This window comes from Bufo bufo, chromosome 7 (assembly GCF_905171765.1).
Source record: "Bufo bufo chromosome 7, aBufBuf1.1, whole genome shotgun sequence".
Classification (NCBI taxonomy): domain Eukaryota; kingdom Metazoa; phylum Chordata; class Amphibia; order Anura; family Bufonidae; genus Bufo; species Bufo bufo.
This window is the reverse complement of record NC_053395.1, coordinates 220,823,221-220,842,851: the sequence shown is the minus strand read 5'-3', so window position 1 is coordinate 220,842,851 and position 19,631 is coordinate 220,823,221. Positions and strand designations below refer to the sequence as shown.

General features: G+C 46.9%; 2 protein-coding genes across 3 annotated transcripts in view; one reads left to right on the top strand and one right to left on the bottom strand.

The window, feature by feature from the left end:
* The first annotated feature begins 953 nt into the window (after positions 1-953).
* Positions 954-2,637, top strand: LOC121008068. Its single transcript, XM_040440357.1, has 2 exons — positions 954-1,130; positions 2,016-2,637. Exons 1-2 carry the CDS (start codon positions 1,082-1,084, stop codon positions 2,612-2,614), a joined length of 648 nt encoding a protein of 215 aa, XP_040296291.1. The 5' UTR covers positions 954-1,081; the 3' UTR covers positions 2,615-2,637.
* A 2,432-nt stretch (positions 2,638-5,069) lies between these two features.
* Positions 5,070-19,631, bottom strand: part of ABCB6 (ATP binding cassette subfamily B member 6 (Langereis blood group)) — a 40,245-nt gene continuing 25,683 nt past the window's right edge. For both annotated transcript variants that reach the window (XM_040439690.1, XM_040439689.1), the window contains 8 exons: positions 17,809-17,894; positions 17,408-17,465; positions 16,764-16,868; positions 10,336-10,510; positions 9,927-10,039; positions 8,637-8,731; positions 7,518-7,586; positions 5,070-7,004 (listed from right to left, as the gene is read on the bottom strand). In XM_040439690.1, coding sequence (XP_040295624.1) covers positions 6,845-7,004; positions 7,518-7,586; positions 8,637-8,731; positions 9,927-10,039; positions 10,336-10,510; positions 16,764-16,868; positions 17,408-17,465; positions 17,809-17,894 — 861 coding nt within the window. In that variant the 3' untranslated portion in view covers positions 5,070-6,844. The remainder of the gene's footprint in view (positions 7,005-7,517; positions 7,587-8,636; positions 8,732-9,926; positions 10,040-10,335; positions 10,511-16,763; positions 16,869-17,407; positions 17,466-17,808; positions 17,895-19,631) is intronic.

Here is a 19,631-nt window from a genome sequence, read left to right as displayed (position 1 = left end):
TTTGTTGGGTTGTTTTTGGGATGGCGAATATTTCGTGGATAGGTGTTTGCCGATGGGGTGCTCTCTGTCATGTGCATATTTTGAGACCTTCAGCTCGTTTTTGGAATGGGTAGTGGTGGAAGTTTCAGGTTGTTCATCCGTTATCCATTATTTAGACGATTTTTTGTGTTTAGGGCCGGCGAATTCGCGGGTGTGTTCTTTGTTGCTGCACACGGTGCAGTCGGTTTTTGCGCGTTTTGGGGTACCATTGGCGCATGAGAAAACGTTTGGGCCGGTGACAGAGTTGTGTTTTTTGGGGATTGTCATAGATACTGAGCGGATGGAGTGCAGGCTTCCGCTGGATAAGTTGGTGGATTTGCGTTTGGAGATTGATAGGGCCTTGGGCAGGGAGAAGATTAGGCTGAGGGAGTTGCAGTCATTGTTGGGTAAATTAAATTTCGCTTGTCAAATTATGCCAATGGGTAGAATTTTTTGTAGACGACTGGCTGCTGCTACGGCGGGGGTGTCAGCGCCGTATCATTTTATCAGGTTGCGCAAGGAGTTGAAAGGGGATTTAAGGGTGTGGGCAGAGTTTTTGGGTCAGTACAATGGCAGGTCTTTAGTGATGGCGGAGTTGTGTGATAGTGTGGAGTTCGAGTTGTACACCGATGCGTCGGGGGGAGTGGGTTTTGGGGCTTATTGCCAAGGACAATGGTGTGCGGGGGTATGGCCGGATTCGTGGGTAATTCGGGGTTGGGTGAGGAACATGGCGTTGTTGGAACTTTTTCCCATTGTGATGGCGGTGGTATTGTGGGGTGAGAAATTTGAAAACAGGAAGGTGCGTTTTCATTGTGACAATTTGGGGGTGGTGCAGGCTATCAACAGTTTCCCCGCCGGTGGTTAGGCTGTTACAGTTTCTGGTATTGCGATGTTTGTCGATTAATATGTGGTTGGTGGCAGAACATGTGGCTGGTGTGTCTAATTCAGTGGCGGATTCTCTTTCTCGTTTACAGTGGGAGCGGTTTCGGCTTCTTGCGCCAGAGGCGGAACCGGAAGGTCTGGAGTGTCCGCCGTGGCTGTGGGGGATCCTGGAGGAGAAGTGATGGGGATGTTGAGGGATTCGTTGAGCCCGGGTACCTGGAGGGAGTATGGTAAGGCGTGGGCGACTTGGGAATCTTGGAACGGGTCCTGGGGGGCTGGTGTAGGGGATGGTGATGTGAGGTTGTTGATGTTGTTAGGACAGTTGAAGGGTGAGGGGTGGTCGGTGTCAAAGGTGAACCACTTGATTGCGGGGGTAGCGTTTGGCTTTAAGTTGCGGGGGTTGCCGGATTTGACTAAGGGTTTTTTGGTTAGGCAGGTGTTGAAAGGGTGGCGTAGGGGAGCAGGCAGGGTGCCGGATTATCGGAGGCCGGTGTCCTTCGAGTTGCTGGTGAAAATGGGTGAGAGGTTGAGTTGTGTTTGTAGTTCCAATTGGGAGTTAGTGCTGTTCAGGGCTGCATTTGCTTTGGCGTTTTTCGGTGCTTTTCGCTTGGGGGAAGTTGGTGTGTGACAGTGTGAGGAGAGCAGGTGGACTTAGGAGTGAGGATGTTGAGTTAGCTGGGGATAGGGTGTATGTCCGGATTCGGAGATCAAAAACTGATCAGGAGGGCAGGGGGCAGCGTTTTACGTTGTTCCAGGTACCAGGTTGTAGTATGTGTCCGGTGCGGTGTGCAGGGTCTTACGGTGCGGGGCTACCGCATAATGAGGTTCCTTTCCTTAGGCATGAGGATGGCTCCTTTTTGTCCAGGTTTCAGTTCCTGGCGGTTTTTAAAAAATGTTTGAAGCTTTTGGGCGTGCCGGTCAAGGAGTATTCTGGTCATTCGTTCAGAATTGGCGCGGCAACTGAGGCAGCCAGGTGGGGCGCCAGTGAGGAGGTGATTAGGAGGATTGGGCGTTGGGAGTCGGTGCGGTTCAAATCATATGTGAGGCCAGCGTTATTGTAGTGGTACGGTTGGTGTTAGGTGGGTTTTAATTTGTTCTTTTTTGTGTGTTCACAGGTCGGACGGAGGCGGCTTTGGTATGGATTCTGGGGCACTCCTATGTGTTCTGGGGTGCGATCAGAGCAGATGTAAGGCCGAGTGGGCGACAGTTGGGTTTTAGTCCGGAGTGCGCTACGGTCAGGTGGTTAGGGGTTAGAGGTATGTTGTGGGGTGGTGTTTTGCGGGAGGTGCATCATTTCGTGCGATTGGATCGCCCTCCGGATGTGTTAGTTTTACATGTAGGGGGGAATGATTTGGGTAAGCGTCCTTTTAGGGAATTGGTCCGTGACGTCAAGTTTGACTTGCTCAGGATTTGGGAGTTGTTTCCGGGGATCGTAACAGTTTGGTCAGACATTGTGCCGCGGAAGGTGTGGAGAGGTGCGAGGTCAGTGGAGAGCCTTAATAAGGCGCGGATTAAGGTGAACAGAGCAGTTGGCCGGTTTATGGCAAGGAATGGCGGTGTGGTGGTGCGGCATGAGGTGTTGGAGAAAGGCGAGGGTGCATTTTGGAGAGCAGATGGAGTGCACCTGAATGCGGTTGGTACGGATTTGTGGGCTCTGGGGATCCAGAGTGGTGTTGAAATTGCGTTGCGGGTGTGGAGGGACGCGCAGGGTTGAGGTTGTCAAGCTGCGCGTTCTTGGAGGCGGGGGAGGTCCTTGAAGTGGAGGAATATGGTGGTACCTGAGGATGGGAGGGCCCCGCGGGAGGGGCTGGACTCTCATTGAGGAGCTGGTAGGAACTAATTACGCGTTCCATCAGTTGCTGCCTCCGAGCTGGGTTCAACGGCTGGGGGCAAGATGGAGACGCAGGTGTTCCAGTGTTTATGGAGTTATTGGGGCTTCTAGGACCTCCCTCGTCAGGGGTTAACTTATGTTATTTATTTTGTATGTATTCAATAAACGGCTGCTGTGGCCGATTAAATCCAAGCAGTGGTGTGGTGTGTTTATTTCTTGGTTAGGATGTGGGGTTGGGGGTAGGATGATGGTTGAGCTAGTGGGACTGAACAAATAGCCAGTGCCCTCTTCAAGTCAGGCCGGACTGGAGCGCAGCGGTGGGGGAGGACGCGCATGAAGAGGCCGGGCGGTGAAGGACTGGTGAGAAAAGGGTTAAGATGTTTGTGGGGGCGGTGTAAGAGGTAAGGCGGGAGTTGCCAGGACGGCGGGGGGCGTGGCCGGAGCAGTGACTGAGGAAGGAGGCGGAAGTGAGGTCAGTGCGGCCAGGGGAGACAAACGCCCACCCACCCGACCCTAGTGGAGGTGGAATGAGGAGAGCGTTGTGGTGTTATATGTCGCGGCAGTCGTGGAGGCGGGGGAGGTCCTTGAAGTGGAGGAATATGGTGGTACCTGAGGATGGGAGGGCCCCGCGGGAGGGGCTGGACTCTCATTGAGGAGCTGGTAGGAACTAATTACGCGTTCCATCAGTTGCTGCCTCCGAGCTGGGTTCAACGGCTGGGGGCAAGATGGAGACGCAGGTGTTCCAGTGTTTATGGAGTTATTGGGGCTTCTAGGACCTCCCTCGTCAGGGGTTAACTTATGTTATTTATTTTGTATGTATTCAATAAACGGCTGCTGTGGCCGATTAAATCCAAGCAGTGGTGTGGTGTGTTTATTTCTTGGTTAGGATGTGGGGTTGGGGGTAGGATGATGGTTGAGCTAGTGGGACTGAACAAATAGCCAGTGCCCTCTTCATGACGTTATGGAGCGGCCGGCCCAATCCCCGGATCTTAATCCAATAGAAAACTTGTGGGCGACATCAAAAATGCAGTTTCTGAGGCAAAACCAAGAAATAGAGAAGAACTGTGTAATGTCGTCCAATCCTCCTGGGCTGGAATACCTGTCCACAGGGGCAGAAGGTGGTGACTCCGAGCAACACAGACGTCCAGCAGTTCTCAGAGACAGCGGTTATACAACTAGATATTAGTGAAGGGATTCAGAGGAAAGAAAATCTTCAAACATTATCAGTTTATATAGTGAGTGTTTGAGTTTGTAAAGAAGACAAACACTGCTATTTTTTTGAACAGTCTAATATTTACTTTTCTTAAAAAAATTTTTGAGGAAAAGTTATATATTTTTCTTCATGTTTTGATTTGGAATAGAATGTGTAGTGTTCCCAATGCATTTGTGTGGATGGAAATAAAAGCTATTAGAAGGATTTTGAGCTTTATTCACTTTTTTTGAAACACTGCTATTATTTTGAAAAATATGCAGATTGCGGTGCTAAGGACCTTTGCGCCACAATCTGCGTCAGAAATATGCCTAAGGCCTCATGCACACGACCGTTGCGTTTTGCGGTCCGCAAATTGCAGATCAGCAAAACACGGATGGTATCCTTGTGCGTTTCGCCATTTGCAGTACGGCACGGACAGCCATTGATATAACTGCCGCAAAACGGACAAGAATAGGACAGGTTATATTTTTTTTTGCAGACTACAGAACGGAGCAACGGATGCGGACAGCACACGGTTTTAACATCTATGTGGTAGTGTATTCTCCTGTATGTTTGGTAGTGGTGAATGTTATGTCTATCCAAATATGTCTTTAATGCTGAGGGGGGGAGGGGGGGTTGTTTGGATTAGCAATGTGGCACATATTGATCATGGATGCATGTAAGTTGCCCAAAAAATGTAAAAGGAAGGCTGACAACCTTGCAGAGAGGATTACTTACCAGTCTGGTCCAGCAGCAGTCAGACCAGGGAGGAGTTTGGGGCGGTGACTCACAGCCGGCACCTCCACTGTTTATACTGCCCACATACAACGCTCCCCCTGTCTATGTTCCCCTCCCCCAAACCTAAGAAATCATCTACCAGCCCTAATACACAGAAGAGCCGAGTGTGCATGTGTATGGGAGGGGGATGAGAAGCATAACCGTGAGCCGAGTAGACGTTCAGCCGAGAGCTATTGAAGGTGTATGGCCAGCTTTGGTGTCACATTGATTGTGGGACTCATGAACCAGGAGGCCCAGGATGAACAGTTTTAATAATCCTGCCTGTAAAAAGGTGAGCACCGCCGTGCACGGACTTGTGATTAACACAGAAGAAGGATTACACACATCAGATCAGACGGACAGCGCACAGAATTTCTGGTTTTTATTCTGTATAATACAATCTATGATTCCGCTCATTCGTCGCTGTAGAATAAATATTCATTTCCCTTCCTCCGCCGAGTAATCAAAAGACCCGTGAAATCATACAAAACATGAATTTAAAAGCGGAGGAGGGGCGATGAGGTATTCTAACCCTGAGGTCCGGTAGGGCTTTCCGGATGTACACACACACGGCACAGGTGTGTACGAGGCATCAAAAGTAGAAGGCGGTCATAGAGAAGTCCCCTGACGCCTGGTATCTAGACATGGGATGTGCTGGATTTTATTTTTACTGTGATAAGCGGCATCATGTCAGTCCGATTGCCGCTCATCCTATATTCTTTTTCAAATGACCTGGCAGATCTGAGCAGGGTGATGGCTGACAGCTGTCCTGTCACAACAGCGGCATCACATTTACAACTTTTACCTCTATTGCATCTGTAATCTGTTTGGGTTGCACCAAAGGGTCAATGCACACGGGACATATTTGCGCAGCACGGAAAATCCACGGCGGAACACGGACATTCTCCACCATCAGGTTTTAGTGCAGTTAAGTCTTGTGCATGTGGCCCCGTACAAGTTCTCGTGGCACAGAGACGTCACACAGTGCCCATACAGGTCTACGGGCCCCTACTGTACGCCCAGATGCCTCTGATCGCTCCATTGTGCTATTACTTGTTGGGATCGTAGGATACCACGTTGCGGTACTATACAGCGGCTCACAGCTTCGTCCTTCAGAGCCACGTTCCGTCTTACACATGCAGCTGTGTGCATGAACCCTTTAAAGGGGGTTGTCTGATCAGAGCACTCCAATCCCGGCACCCACAACAAGCAGCTGATTTGGCCATGGGAAACGTAGCATTATATGGCGGCTATTCAGATGAATACAAGGAGGGTTCAGACCGGGCCGGACGGGGACAGACGGGCTCAGAGAGAGGTCCAGAGTAACGGACTCCCCTTTGTGAGGTCAATATGTTCTAATAGGGAAAAATGGACAGGGGTATTCCAATCATGTAAAATGAAGGCATATTGCTACATGATGGTCGAGGTCTGACCTCTTGGGCCCCCACCGATCGTGAGAATGAAGGGGCCCTAGCATTGGCGTAGCGCTGTTATTCGTTGCACAGCGGCGCCCCCTGGGCAGAGCTGACTGCAGTTCCCTGACTGCGTGGCTGGGGTGCAACAACATGGACCCCTCATTCTCAGGATCAGTGGAGATTCCAAAGGTCGGATCCCCACCGATTATAAAGCAATACCATATCCTAACTTTACATGACAGGAAAAGTCCTTTAAGTCCTGCTTCCTCCTCCAATGCATCCTTACAAGGGTCCCGGAAGATGTAGGGTGCGGAGATCTGCTTGAGTGGTCATGGTGCCTACAGACCAGATCTGGAGGAAGGCAGGTAGTCACCAATCCATGAAAGAAATTCAGTAGCAAGGGCCCCACATACAGCAGCCCAGATCTCCTGGACCCCTGGAGGGCCCCCTAGAGGTGGGGCAGCATAATAGAGTGGAGCACTGTAAGACGGGCAGCTGATGTGTGGCTGTAGATGTGTCTGGAGGACTTCAGGTATGTGAAGATCTGGGCTTTCCGTCAGTCTATGATCATTAGCCTGAGGTGGCTGATAACAGAGGACAATAGATTAGATTCAAATAGTCTTTAGGTTCAGTCATTTATGTGCGGCACTGATTTCCCATAATACGGTCACGGCCGGACTGAATCCGCCCAGAACTCTAATTCTGTCGCCGCGGTTCTTGGCTTGGACGTCAGTGATGAGGTTTCCTCAGCGCTGGTTTTGGCTGCTGTAGTTTCTCGGACGCCCGATCTTTTCTTTCAGACTCGGAGTCAGAGGACGACTCGTTGGCGCTTTGTTGTTTCTGCCACATTCCCGCGTAGATGCCGCCCTTGGCGAGCAGCTCATCATGCCTAGAAATAAAGAACCAGAACAATGACCCGGTGATCTCCTGAGCACACTCATCTATAAGGCTACTTTCATACTAGCGGCAGCCTTCTCCGGCAGGTGACATGTCGTAGTTTTATTCCGGCTGCCTCTCGGCATGTTTGGACTCTAGTTGCCATGAATGATCTAAAGGGTGTGTAGACTTTTGCAACCATTTTTTAATATCCCAAACAAAAAGGAACTATGCAAATAGCTGTGATTGCAAAATCACCCTAGACAGACCTATGCGTCTCCTTGGTTACAGACTACAAACAAACCTTGTGTAGTCTGACCTGGCCAAATGTTGGTTAGCGAGTAGTAGGCGGACCAAACCACACACAGCGTTTATAGGTAGGCTGTAACCATGGAGACACATTGGTACGTATGGGAGCTGTATACACAGTGTCTGTTGGAATTTATATTCAAGATTATTTGCAAAGCGGCTTCATTTTTAGCATCTTCATACGGCTACGAGACACCGACAGACGGAGTGCGCTTACCTCCCTCTTTCTGCGATCTGCCCTTCCTTCAGAACCAGGATCTGGTCGGCGCTGATGATCGTGGACAGTCTGGGAAAGACAGTTTATAAGTGAGACAGAAATCTCTAACTTCTAGCAGTCACAGTCATGTACAGCGCAGTGGGCGGGATGGATCATACATACCGCCACATATGGCAGAGTGAACCGCGGGCTCAGGAGGTGTACACTGCTATAGGAATAAGCAGGATTGGAGACAGCTCTGATCCTGGTCATTCCTGCTACAATAGCGTCATCTAAGAGGTTAACTGTGTTTACTATGGCAGCCAGAAGCCTAGCAATAGTCCCCGGGTCATAGCGTACCTTAGGGGACCGGCCAGAGGTCCTAACATGTTGTCTGTCTGACAGGCAAAATACATTACTATAGGGAAGTACTGCAGTGTATTATACAAGGGATGGGGAAAAAAAACTTTGCGTAAAATTTTTTGAAAAAAATTAAAACGCCCCCCAAAAAAGAGACCCATAACTGGTATTGCTGCATCCAGAACAACCTGAGCTGTGACGTTATGTTATTTAATCTGAACAGCGACAAAAAAAAAAAATAATCATAATAATAATACTTAACACTGCTGTTTGTGCTTTCCCTAAAAAGATGAACAAAAATTGTATGTAGCCCAAAATAGCACCAATAAAAAATAAACCTCGGCCTGCAAAACTAAGAGGTTAAACAGCTGCGATCAGAATAATCTCTGATCCAGGCCGCTGACACCCCCTGATGATTGTGCAGACTGCGCTGTACATGCATGGCAGTTATTGGGAGGGGGTTAAATTGTCATCAGGAATAGCGCGTCTTCAGCCTGTGCACCCGACTCCGTATGCACAGTCTCGTATTGCAATGCCGGCAGTTTGTGCTTCTCCTGCATTTCAAGGACAGTACGCAGATGTCTGACAGCAATGACTGTCCACCATATTACAGATTATATCACCCTCACCCAGCTACAGACATGTCCCCGATCCCTCAAACCTCCCTGATCACTTGCTCTCCCAACTGATTGCAGCTGACCGCATAGGGTCCCATCAGCAGGACAATATGACATCGGCTCATGGTTGGGGACCCCTTTTATTATCCAGCTGCAGACTCACCTATGGGCAACCACAAGCGTGGTGCGGTTGGCGCAGACTTTGGCCAGCGATGCTTGGATGTTGCGCTCAGTTTCTGTGTCCAGGGCAGAGGTGGCCTAAGAAGAAGAGGAAGCATCAATATCCAACTACATTCTACAGGCGGATTTCATTTTATTTTGGGAGGAGGATGGAGTTTTTCTATACCTGACCTGTTCCAATGTCAGCAGAAGAATCCCTTAGATCCTGCGCATGCGCCAATGATTCCTGCTCCCTGGACTGCCAGCTTTGTAGAAAGCCCCATAATGCGCACATGAGACCAGAGCTAGTCCACCCGCTCCGCAGGAATCAACGCCACACACGCAGTATTTCAGGGAAGCAGGAGTTAAAGGGGTATTCTGGTTATAAGTTATCCCCTATCCACAGGATAGGGTATAACTAACAGATCACTGGTGGACCCCTGCTGATGACAAAAATGGGAGCCCCATACCCTGTGGAGCCCCCCTAAAAGGGACGGAGTGGCTGGTAACAAATGCGCGACGCCACTCAATTTAATGGAGATAACCGAGTACAGCGCTCGCCCATCTCTGGCGCTAACATAGAAATAAATGGAACTGCAGTGCACATTTCCTACCAGCCGCTCTGTCTGTTTCGGGGGGGGGGGGGGGGGGGGGGCTCTACAGGATATGGGGCCTCCCATTTTCGGGAATGGTGTGGGTCCCAGCCCCCCACCAATATACTGTAATAGTTACCCCCTATCCTGTGAATAAGGAGATAACATGTTATAACTGGAATACCCCTTTAAGGGTGCATATGTAATATCTCAGGAGGCTTCTGCTGATCACGGACCATCTTTGGGAAGCAGGCCGTGACTATTCACCTATATCAGGGATGGCCAACCTGCGGCTCTCTCCAGCTGTTGCAAAACTAAAACTCCCAGCATGCCCAGACTGCCTACAGCTGGGCATGGTGGGAGTTGTAGTTTTACAAAAGCTGGAGAGCGCAGGTTGGCCATCCCTGACCTATATGGATGGTGCTGGTGTGCTAAATTCAAGCGACAGGTCAACTAAAAAGGAGAAAACTGCATAAGTAGCAATTCCTTCACATATGTCATTATTGGAATGGTTCCTCTTACCAGCAGGAGGATTCTAATAGATGGAAATTTCTGCAGGACTGAAGGGTTATTACTTAATCCGCTAGTAAAGGAAACGATTCCGACAATCCTGTTATATTGGGCAGTCGCTCATACAGCAATTCCTCAATATTAACTGGAAACACAAAAGCTCAGCTTCAGCCTAAACCATTTAGATTCACCTCGTCCAGCATGACAATCTGTGGCCCCTTTAGAAGGGTTCGGGCAATGGCGACTCGCTGCTTCTCTCCACCGCTCAGTTTTAGGCCTCGTTCTCCAACTTGAGTGTCGTAACCTGCAGATGTAGAAAGACTTGTGAAGTGAGGCTTGTTGCTGACAAACCCGACGAAGCCCATGTCATTTTGATAAAGGGTGGAGATAAGCAGCTGCCAGGCGCCTCTGGTGCTGCTCATCTCCAGTGCTGTACTTGAATCCTCCTATGCTGGGGAGATGTTGGGGGCGGTAAGGTTTTCTTTATAGAAATTACACCATTAGATGGGCTTTCACCATAAAGTGACACCATTCAGCCACCTCCACAGTTGATCCAGTTGGGTTACCGAAATCTTCGGAGTCTGCTCTGTAGCCACTCACCATCACGGAAAGTAAGGATCCGCTCGTGGATATCAGCTGCAATGGCCGCCTGCTCCACCTCCTCGTCTGTGGCAGTGACTCGGCCATAGCGGATATTGTTACGGATGGTGTCATTGAAGAGTACAGTGTCCTGGGGTACCACCCCAATATGGGAGCGCAGAGACGCCTGCAAGACCTAAAAGATGGACACAGAGACGTGGATGGATAGGAGATAAAAATGACAATTATATGTGGGATAGATTAATAGATTTCATATCTCTATCTATCTATCTATATATATATACACACACACCACACACACACACACTCATATCATTAATCTACAGGGTGGGCCATTTATATGGATACACCTTAATAAAATGGGAATGGTTGGTGATATTACCTTCCTGTTTGTGGCACATTAGTATATGTGAGGGGGGGAACTTTTCAAGATGAGTGGTGACCATGGCGGCCATTTTGAAGTCGGCCATTTTGAATCCAACTTTTGTTTTTTCCAATAGGAAGGGGGTCATGTGACACATCAAACTTATTGGGAATTTCGCAAGAAAAACGTTTCAGGTGCTGCACATCTCGTATCTTCACAGCATAGACGATTGCCTTCAGATAATACGAGATGTGCAGCACCTGAAACTACGGATACTGGAAGCCTGTGCTAGCATTTCTCCTGCGGTGTTGCTATCAGTGTGTGAAGAGTGGGAGAAGAGGGTTGCATTGACAATCCAACACAATGGGCAGCACATTGAACACATTTTATAAGTGGTCAGAAACTTGTAAATAACTCATGAAAGAATAAAGTTACGTTAAAACCAAGCACACCATTGTTTTTCTTGTGAAATTCCCAATAAGTTTGATGTGTCACATGACCCCCTTCCTATTGAAAAAACAAAAGTTGGATTCAAAATGGCCGACTTCAAAATGGCCGCCATGGTCACCACCCATCTTGAAAAGTTTCCCCCCTCACATATACTAATGTGCCACAAACAGGAAGTTAATATCACCAACCATTCCCATTTTATTAAGGTGTATCCATATAAATGGCCCACCCTGTAGATTATATATCTATTAGATTTTCTTTATGTATGCATATAATACACTACCCTTAAAAAGTTAGGGATATTTGGTTTGTCGATGAAATTTCAGGATGAACCTAAAATGCCCTCTGACCTTTACAGGTGACCATCTCTAAACTTCTGAATGCACATGTCCAACTGCTTAATGTTTTAGTACTTTTTGCACAACTTGCTGTTCTCTAACAAGGAGGTTAACGGGAAAATTCACAACAGGGGTTTGATCCAGGAATCTCCCAATAAATTTCCTGGCTCAATTAGAATTGGTATTTAAACAGTCCTCCTCATCATGCTGTTCACATTTTGACATCATGAGACCAAGACGACGCCTAACAACTGATCAACAGTACTTTCACACTTGCATTGTTGGATTCCGGCAGGCAGTTCCGGCAATCTGCATGCAAACGGATACCATTTGTAGACTGATCTGGATGCGGATCCGTCTCACAAATGCATTGCAATACCGGATCCGTCTCTCCGGTTGTCATCTGGAAAAATGGATCCGGTATTTATCTTTTTCACATTTTTAAAGGTCTGCGCATGCGCAGACCACAAAACTGGGTCCGTTTTTTCAGAACACTTGGAGCTGGTTCCGGCATTAATGAATTTCAATAGAAAATAATGCCGGATCCAGCATTCTGGCAAGTGTTCTGGAATTTTGGACGGAGAAAATACCGCAGCATGCCGCGGTATTTTCTCAGTCGAAAAACCGTACAGTGACTGAACAGAAGACATCCTGGTGCATACTGAACGGCTTTCTCTCCATTCAGAATGCATTAGGATAAAATTGATTAGTTTTTTTCCCGGTATTGAGCCCCTAGGACGGAACTCTATGCCGGAAAAGTGCGAAAGTACCCCAACTCACTATTGCGAGGCTTCAAGCAGGATGTTCTCAGACGGAAGTGGCCACTGAGCTGAGAGTGTCACAGAGTGTCATCAGCAGGTTGTATCAGAGATACAGAGAGACTGGAAGAGTCACAGAAAGGTATATATATATACACACACACACACACACACACACACAGTACAGACCAAAAGTTTGGACACACCTTCTCATTCAAAGAGTTTTCTTTATTTTCATGACTATGAAGGCATCAAAACTATGAATTAACACATGTGGAATTATATACATAACAAACAAGTGTGAAACAACTGAAAATATGTCATATTCTAGGTTCTTCAAAGTAGCCACCTTTTGCTTTGATTACTGCTTTGCGCACTCTTGGCATTCTCTTGATGAGCTTCAAGAGGTAGTCCCCTGAAATGGTCTTCCAACAGTCTTGAAGGAGTTCCCAGAGATGCTTAGCACTTGTTGGCCCTTTTGCCTTCACTCTGCGGTCCAGCTCACCCCAAACCATCTCGATTGGGTTCAGGTCCGGTGACTGTGGAGGCCAGGTCATCTGGCGCAGCACCCCATCACTCTTCTTCATGGTCAAATAGCCCTTACTTTCAAAGTTTTCCCAATTTTCCGGCTGACTGACTGACCTTCATTTCTTAAAGTAATGATGGCCACTCGTTTTTCTTTACTTAGTTGCTTTTTTCTTGCCCTAATACAAATTCTAACAGTCTATTCAGTAGGACTATCAGTTGTGTATCCACCTGACTTCTCCTCAACGCCACTGATGGTCCCAACCCCATTTATAAGGCAAAAAATCCCACTTATTAAACCTGACAGGGCACACCTGTGAAGTGAAAACCATTTCAGGGGACTACCTCTTGAAGCTCATCAAGAGAATGCCAAGAGTGTGCAAAGCAGTAATCAAAGCAAAAGGTGGCTACTTTGAATAACCTAGAATATGACATATTTTCAGTTGTTTCACACTTGTTTGTTATGTATATAATTCCACATGTGTTAATTCATAGTTTTGATGCCTTCAGTGTGAATCTACAATTTTCATAGTCATGAAAATAAAGAAAACTCTTTGAATAAGAAGGTGTGTCCAAACTTTTGGTCTGTACTGTATATATATCTAGTTAGGGATATTTGGCTTTCGGGTGAAATTTATGGAAAACATTAAAAGTTCCGGCTCCAGTGATATTATATCATGAAAGTCGGGCATTTAAGTAGAAGCAGCAATGGTGATTTCTTCATCTCACACAATTTATTGAAACACAAGCCGACCCCCGTGCTGGGTATACCGCCACAGAAATGTCAGTGTCTCAATAACTTGTCCTGTGGCCTTGAGCATCAATTCCAGCTTGACAACGACGTCTCCTGCTGTTCACAAGTGGACTTATTGTCTGCTGAGGCATGGCGTCCCAGCCTGCACTTTCTCCAGATCTGAATCCCATTGAGTCGCCATGTGTAGAGGCTCACCGTTGCTACTTCTAAGCTTTCATGATATAATATATCAATGGAGCGGAAACTTTTCACGTTTCCCATAAATTTCACCCAAAAGCCAAATATCCCTAACTTGTTTGTGTGTGTATATATATATATATATATATATATATATATATATATATATATATATATTATATATATACAGTGGGGGAAATAATTATTTGACCCCTCACTGATTTTGTAAGTTTGTCCAATGACAAAGAAATGAAAAGTCTCAGAACAGTATCATTTCAATGGTAGGTTTATTGTAACAGTGGCAGATAGCACATCAAAAGGAAAATCGAAAAAATAACTTTAAATAAAAGATAGCAACTGATTTGCATTTCATTGAGTGAAATAAGTATTTGAACCCCTACCAACCATTAAGAGTTCTGGCTCCCACAGAGTGGTTAGACACTTCTACTCAATTAGTCCCCCTCATTAAGGACACCTGTCTTAACTAGTCACCTGTATAAAAGACACCTGTCCACAGAATCAATCAATCAAGCAGACTCCAAACTCTCCAACATGGGAAAGACCAAAGAGCTGTCCAAGGATGTCAGAGACAAAATTGTAGACCTGCACAAGGCTGGAATGGGCTACAAAACCATTAGCAAGAAGCTGGGAGAGAAGGTGACAACTGTTGGTGCGATTGTTCGAAAATGGAAGGAGCACAAAATGACCATCAATCGACCTCGCTCTGGGGCTCCACGCAAGATCTCACCTCGTGGGGTGTCAATGGTTCTGAGAAAGGTGAAAAAGCATCCTAGAACTACCCGGGAGGAGTTAGTTAATGACCTCAAATTAGCAGGGACCACAGTCACCAAGAAAACCATTGGAAACACATTACACCGCAATGGATTAAAATCCTGCAGGGCTCGCAAGCTCCCCCTGCTCAGGAAGGCACATGTGCAGGCCCGTCTGAAGTTTGCCAATGAACACCTGAATGATTCAGAGAGTGACTGGGAGAAGGTGCTGTGGTCTGATGAGACCAAAATAGAGCTCTTTGGCATTAACTCAACTCGCTGTGTTTGGAGGAAGAAAAATGCTGCCTATGACCCCCAAAACACCGTCCCCACCGTCAAGCATGGGGGTGGAAACATTTTGCTTTGGGGGTGTTTTTCTGCTAAGGGCACAGGACAACTTATTCGCATAAACGGGAAAATGGACGGAGCCATGTATCGTGAAATCCTGAACGACAACCTCCTTCCCTCTGCCAGGAAACTGAAAATGGGTCGTGGATGGGTGTTCCAGCACGACAATGACCCAAAACATACAGCAAAGGCAACAAAGGAGTGGCTCAAGAAGAAGCACATTAAGGTCATGGAGTGGCCTAGTCAGTCTCCGGACCTTAATCCAATCGAAAACCTATGGAGGGAGCTCAAGCTCAGAGTTGCACAGAGACAGCCTCGAAACCTTAGGGATTTAGAGATGATCTGCAAAGAGGAGTGGACCAACATTCCTCCTAAAATGTGCGCAAACTTGGTCATCAATTACAAGAAACGTTTGACCTCTGTGCTTGCAAACAAGGGTTTTTCCACCAAGTATTAAGTCTTTTTTTGTTAGAGGGTTCAAATACTTATTTCACTCAATGAAATGCAAATCAGTTGCTATCTTTTATTTAAAGTTATTTTTTCGATTTTCCTTTTGATGTGCTATCTGCCACTGTTACAATAAACCTACCATTGAAATGATACTGTTCTGAGACTTTTCATTTCTTTGTCATTGGACAAACTTACAAAATCAGTGAGGGGTCAAATAATTATTTCCCCCACTGTATATATATATATATATATATATATATATATATATATATATATATATATATATATATTTATTTATTAGGGATCGACCGATTATCGGTTTGGCCGATATTATCGGCCGATATTGAGGATTTTGAACGTTATCGGTATCGGCATCTATTTTGCCGATATACCGATAACGTATGGGGAACACAGAACGTGCTGCTCTCAGCGCGTTCTGTGTTCCCTCCGCAGCACAGGGGAGAAGGAAGCAGTGTCTCCTCCCCCTGTGCTGCTGCTGCTGCCGCCAATGACAGAAGAGAAGACAAGAGGAGGGGAGGGGCTGTGGCCGCTGCGCCACCAATGAAGATGAGTCTTTCATTCATTCATATACAGGAGGCGGGAGCTGGCTGCAGAATCACATAGCCGGCTCCCGGCCTCTATGAGCGATAGCTGCGATCCGCGGTAGTTAACTCCTCAGGTGCCGCGGATCGCAGCTACCGCTCATAGAGGTCGGGAGCCGACTATGTGATTCTGCAGCCAGCTCCCGCCTCCTGTATGTGAATGATTGAGAGACTTATCTTCATTGGTGGCGCAGTGCGCCCCCCCCCCCCAAGCCCCCCAGTATTAATCATTGGTGGCGCAGTGCGCCCCCACCCCAATCCCGGCCAATAGTAAAAACATTGGTGGCGCAGTGCGCCCCCCCCCCACCCAGTATTACTCATTGGTGGCAGTGGCCACAGGATCCCCTCTCCCCTGCTCCTCCGATCGGAGCCCCAGCTGTGTAATCCTGGGGCTCCGATCGGTTACCATGGCAGCCAGGACGCTATTGAAGCCCTGGCTGCCATGGTAAGCTCCATGCTGCTGTGTGCACAAAGCACAGAACAGCAGGGACAGTGTGAGATCCTATTCACCCTGATAGAGATCTATCAGGGGGAATAGGACAAGGGTTCTAGTCCCTAAGGGGGCTAAAAGTTAGTAAAAAAAAAAACCACAAAAATATTAAGTATAAATGAAAAAGACTTATAAAAAAAAATACACATTAACAATAAACAAAAAAATACACATTAACAATAAACATATTAATTTTCAGCAGATTTGTGTAGGAATTTTTTTTTTTTCTCAAAAATGAAAATTCCCAGAATATCGGTATAAATTATCGGCTATCGGCCTGAAAGTTCACAAATTATCGGTATCGGTCCTAAAAAATCAATATCGGTCGATCCCTAATATATATGTATATAATAGACATGAAATAGATATATTAAATAGATATCCAAGACGCTGGGTACTCACTGTGGAGATATCTTGCCCATCTATCCTGATGCTGCCACCTTTGACATCATAGAAGCGGAAGAGCAGCCGTATGATAGTACTTTTTCCGGATCCAGATGGTCCCACCTATTGAAGTAAAAATTGGGGGTTAAAGCTGTTGTCCCACGAAAAATATTCTTCATTTTAAAAGTCAGCACCTGAATCTGAATAATATTGTAATCACATGTAATGAAGAATTTAGTATAGCAACAATTTATTATTCAATAAAATGTTTCTGTATATCGCCACCAGCTGTTTGCCCTTTTCCTCATGTCTCTGTCCACCTTGCTGAGGCGGTCGCACATGCTCAGTTCCATCCTTCAAATGCCACCAGCTCTACCTTCTGTTAGAAGCTGTGACAGTTACAGGACACATCCCTGGGCAAGGACAAACCCCCCGAGAATGGGCCAGAGCTGCAATACCAAGTCCAAGCACTGTGCACAGGATGCCTGGTACGTTCTAAGGAGGCTGCCGAGCTCACTGGAGTGCTGAGGTCGGAGGTGCCGATCTCATATTGATGACCGATCCTGAGGAAAGGCCATCAATTTTAAACACCCGGAAAACTTCTTTAAATGCAGATTCCTTGGGGAAACTCCACAAATGAGAGAATTCAACAAGCGGCTCACCAGTGCGACTGTCTGCCCCGGCATCACGGTAAAAGAGACGTCACGCAGAATCTCCCTCCTTCAGTGTAGAAAAGAAGACAATGGAGATGAATGAGACAAAATGAGACAGAATAGACAGACATCATTCTCCAGCATTCTGCATTTGAGGGGGGGTCTATAAACAGTGCCACACGTGTGCACAGGTTGTGAATGGTATTGCAGATCAGTCACTTTCATTTCAATAAAGCCTAGCTGCAGTACCAGACACAACCATGGACAGGAGTGGCGCTCTGTACAACCCCTTTGATATTGCACTCACTCTTTGTTTTACTATTGGATATCAGGTCTAATTAATACCAGATTAGAGGAATTTTACTGTCTATTAACTGCAGTTAAATACGCCCAATGTGACGCGCCCATACCCGTCCGCGTAGCTGAAATGAATGTTCTCAAACTCAATTTTTCCCAAGCGGAACCTCAGCCCTGGGGCGTTCACCAAATCCTTCACCTGCGGATCATAAAAAGAGGAGAAAACTGATCAGGAAGAGGAAAAAGGATTTCAAGTCTCCAACCCGCACCAGGGGAAGCACTTCCTACGAGAGCGACTGCTGCATACAGCGACCACAGCGTCTTTATTACAGAGAATGCCGCTCTTCATCTGATGTAAACAGGTAGAAAATGATGTGCTGATGGCTCCATACTATAGCTAACACAGAGCTCTAAATCTGATGCGTAGACATAAAGGATTCAAATCTCTCCACCTGCAGTCACCACTAGAGGGAGCTCACTACAGACTGTTACACATTGATTTCTATAATAAAACAGCATTCAGTAACCTCCTGAGCTCCCTCTAGTGGTGACTGCAGAATGTATCACTTACCTCTATGTCTATGGAGCAGATTTGGGGCTCTGACCACTATGAAAATATATAAAAATTAATGAGCACAGATGATTAATCCTAAAAATGATGAAGTTTAATATTTTAGGAGTTTTACGATTTTGTATAAAGTTCAGAAATCTCTGTCCTGAGTTTGTTTCAATGTATCAGTGCAAGTGAAATGTATCATTCTGGAGACTGTTTAGCTCAGAGAGGATACAACTGTAACCAATCCTCAGCTGTGAGCAGTGTTCGGTGTGTAGGTCTTTAGTTTCCAGGACTACATGACAATAGGATAAATCAGGTGGAAGGAGCCTGCGGTCAGGAAATTCAGCAGGCACAATGCCCGGTAGAGCTTGCTCCGCTGAATGTAATGATAGCTTTCACTTAGCGACCCCTTGCTTCATTCTGGAGATGAAGTACTTTGAATCCATATGCTAATGAGCAGTTAAGTGCACCGAGGGCGGGCCCAAGTCACGCTGCACCATTGCTCCTCTGGCTTCCTTTGCCAGCCTTCCCTCTCTATCTTGATTGACAGGGCCAAGTGAAAGGATCAGGTATGAACCTGGCCTTGTCAATAAAGAAAGAGAGCGAGGGGCTGGCAAAGGAAGCAGGAGGAACAAGGGTGCATAGAGTGGCCTGGACCCGCCCTCAGTGCACTTAACAGGACATTTGCATATAGATTAAAAGTACTTTATCTTAGGAATGAAAGGTGTCATTACATTAAGCTGAGTCAGCTCTATAAGTCAGTGTGCCGGATGAAGCAGTCAATTTCTTGCAGACAGGTTTCCTTTAATGAGTCTTTCATCCTTGCTATATAAACACATGTGACTATAATTATGTAAGCACCCAGTGGCCATACACAACCACATCATCTTTATCCTCTCTCCTCATTGGACTCCTAGGTGAGCTGAGTGTGCGCGTGTATGTGGAGATCGGGAGGAATAGCTGTCTGAAGTGCATGGTCTGCGGCTGCGGCTCTGTTCATATCTTCCCCTGAGGCTGTCAGGATTCCATCTTATTTGATGGGAGTAGTAGTGCAGCACGCAGGCCTATTCGCCCTGTCAAAATGATGGACGGACGGAGCATGAAGTCTGTAAGTAAACAGAGTCCATCAGGAGCACAGAGAGCCCATCAGGAGCACAGAGAGCCCACCAGGAGCACAGAGAGCCCACCAGGAGCACAGAGAGTCCACCAGGAGCACAGAGAGTCCACCAGGAGCACAGAGAGTCCACCAGGAGCACAGAGAGTCCACCAGGAGCACAGAGAGTCCACCAGGAGCACAGAGAGTCCACCAGGAGCACAGAGAGTCCACCAGGAGCACAGAGAGTCCACCAGGAGCACAGAGAGTCCACCAGGAGCACAGAG

What these genes read in the sequence shown, in the direction of transcription:
- LOC121008068 (XM_040440357.1), top strand. Translation starts at nt 1,082, where the DNA reads ATGGGGATGTTGAGGGATTCGTTGAGCCCGGGTACCTGGAGGGAGTAT. An exon ending in GGGTACCTGGAGGGAGTATG is followed by an intron (nt 1,131 to 2,015) that starts GTAAGGCGTGGG and finishes GTGTGTTCACAG; the next exon opens with GTCGGACGGAGGCGGCTTTG.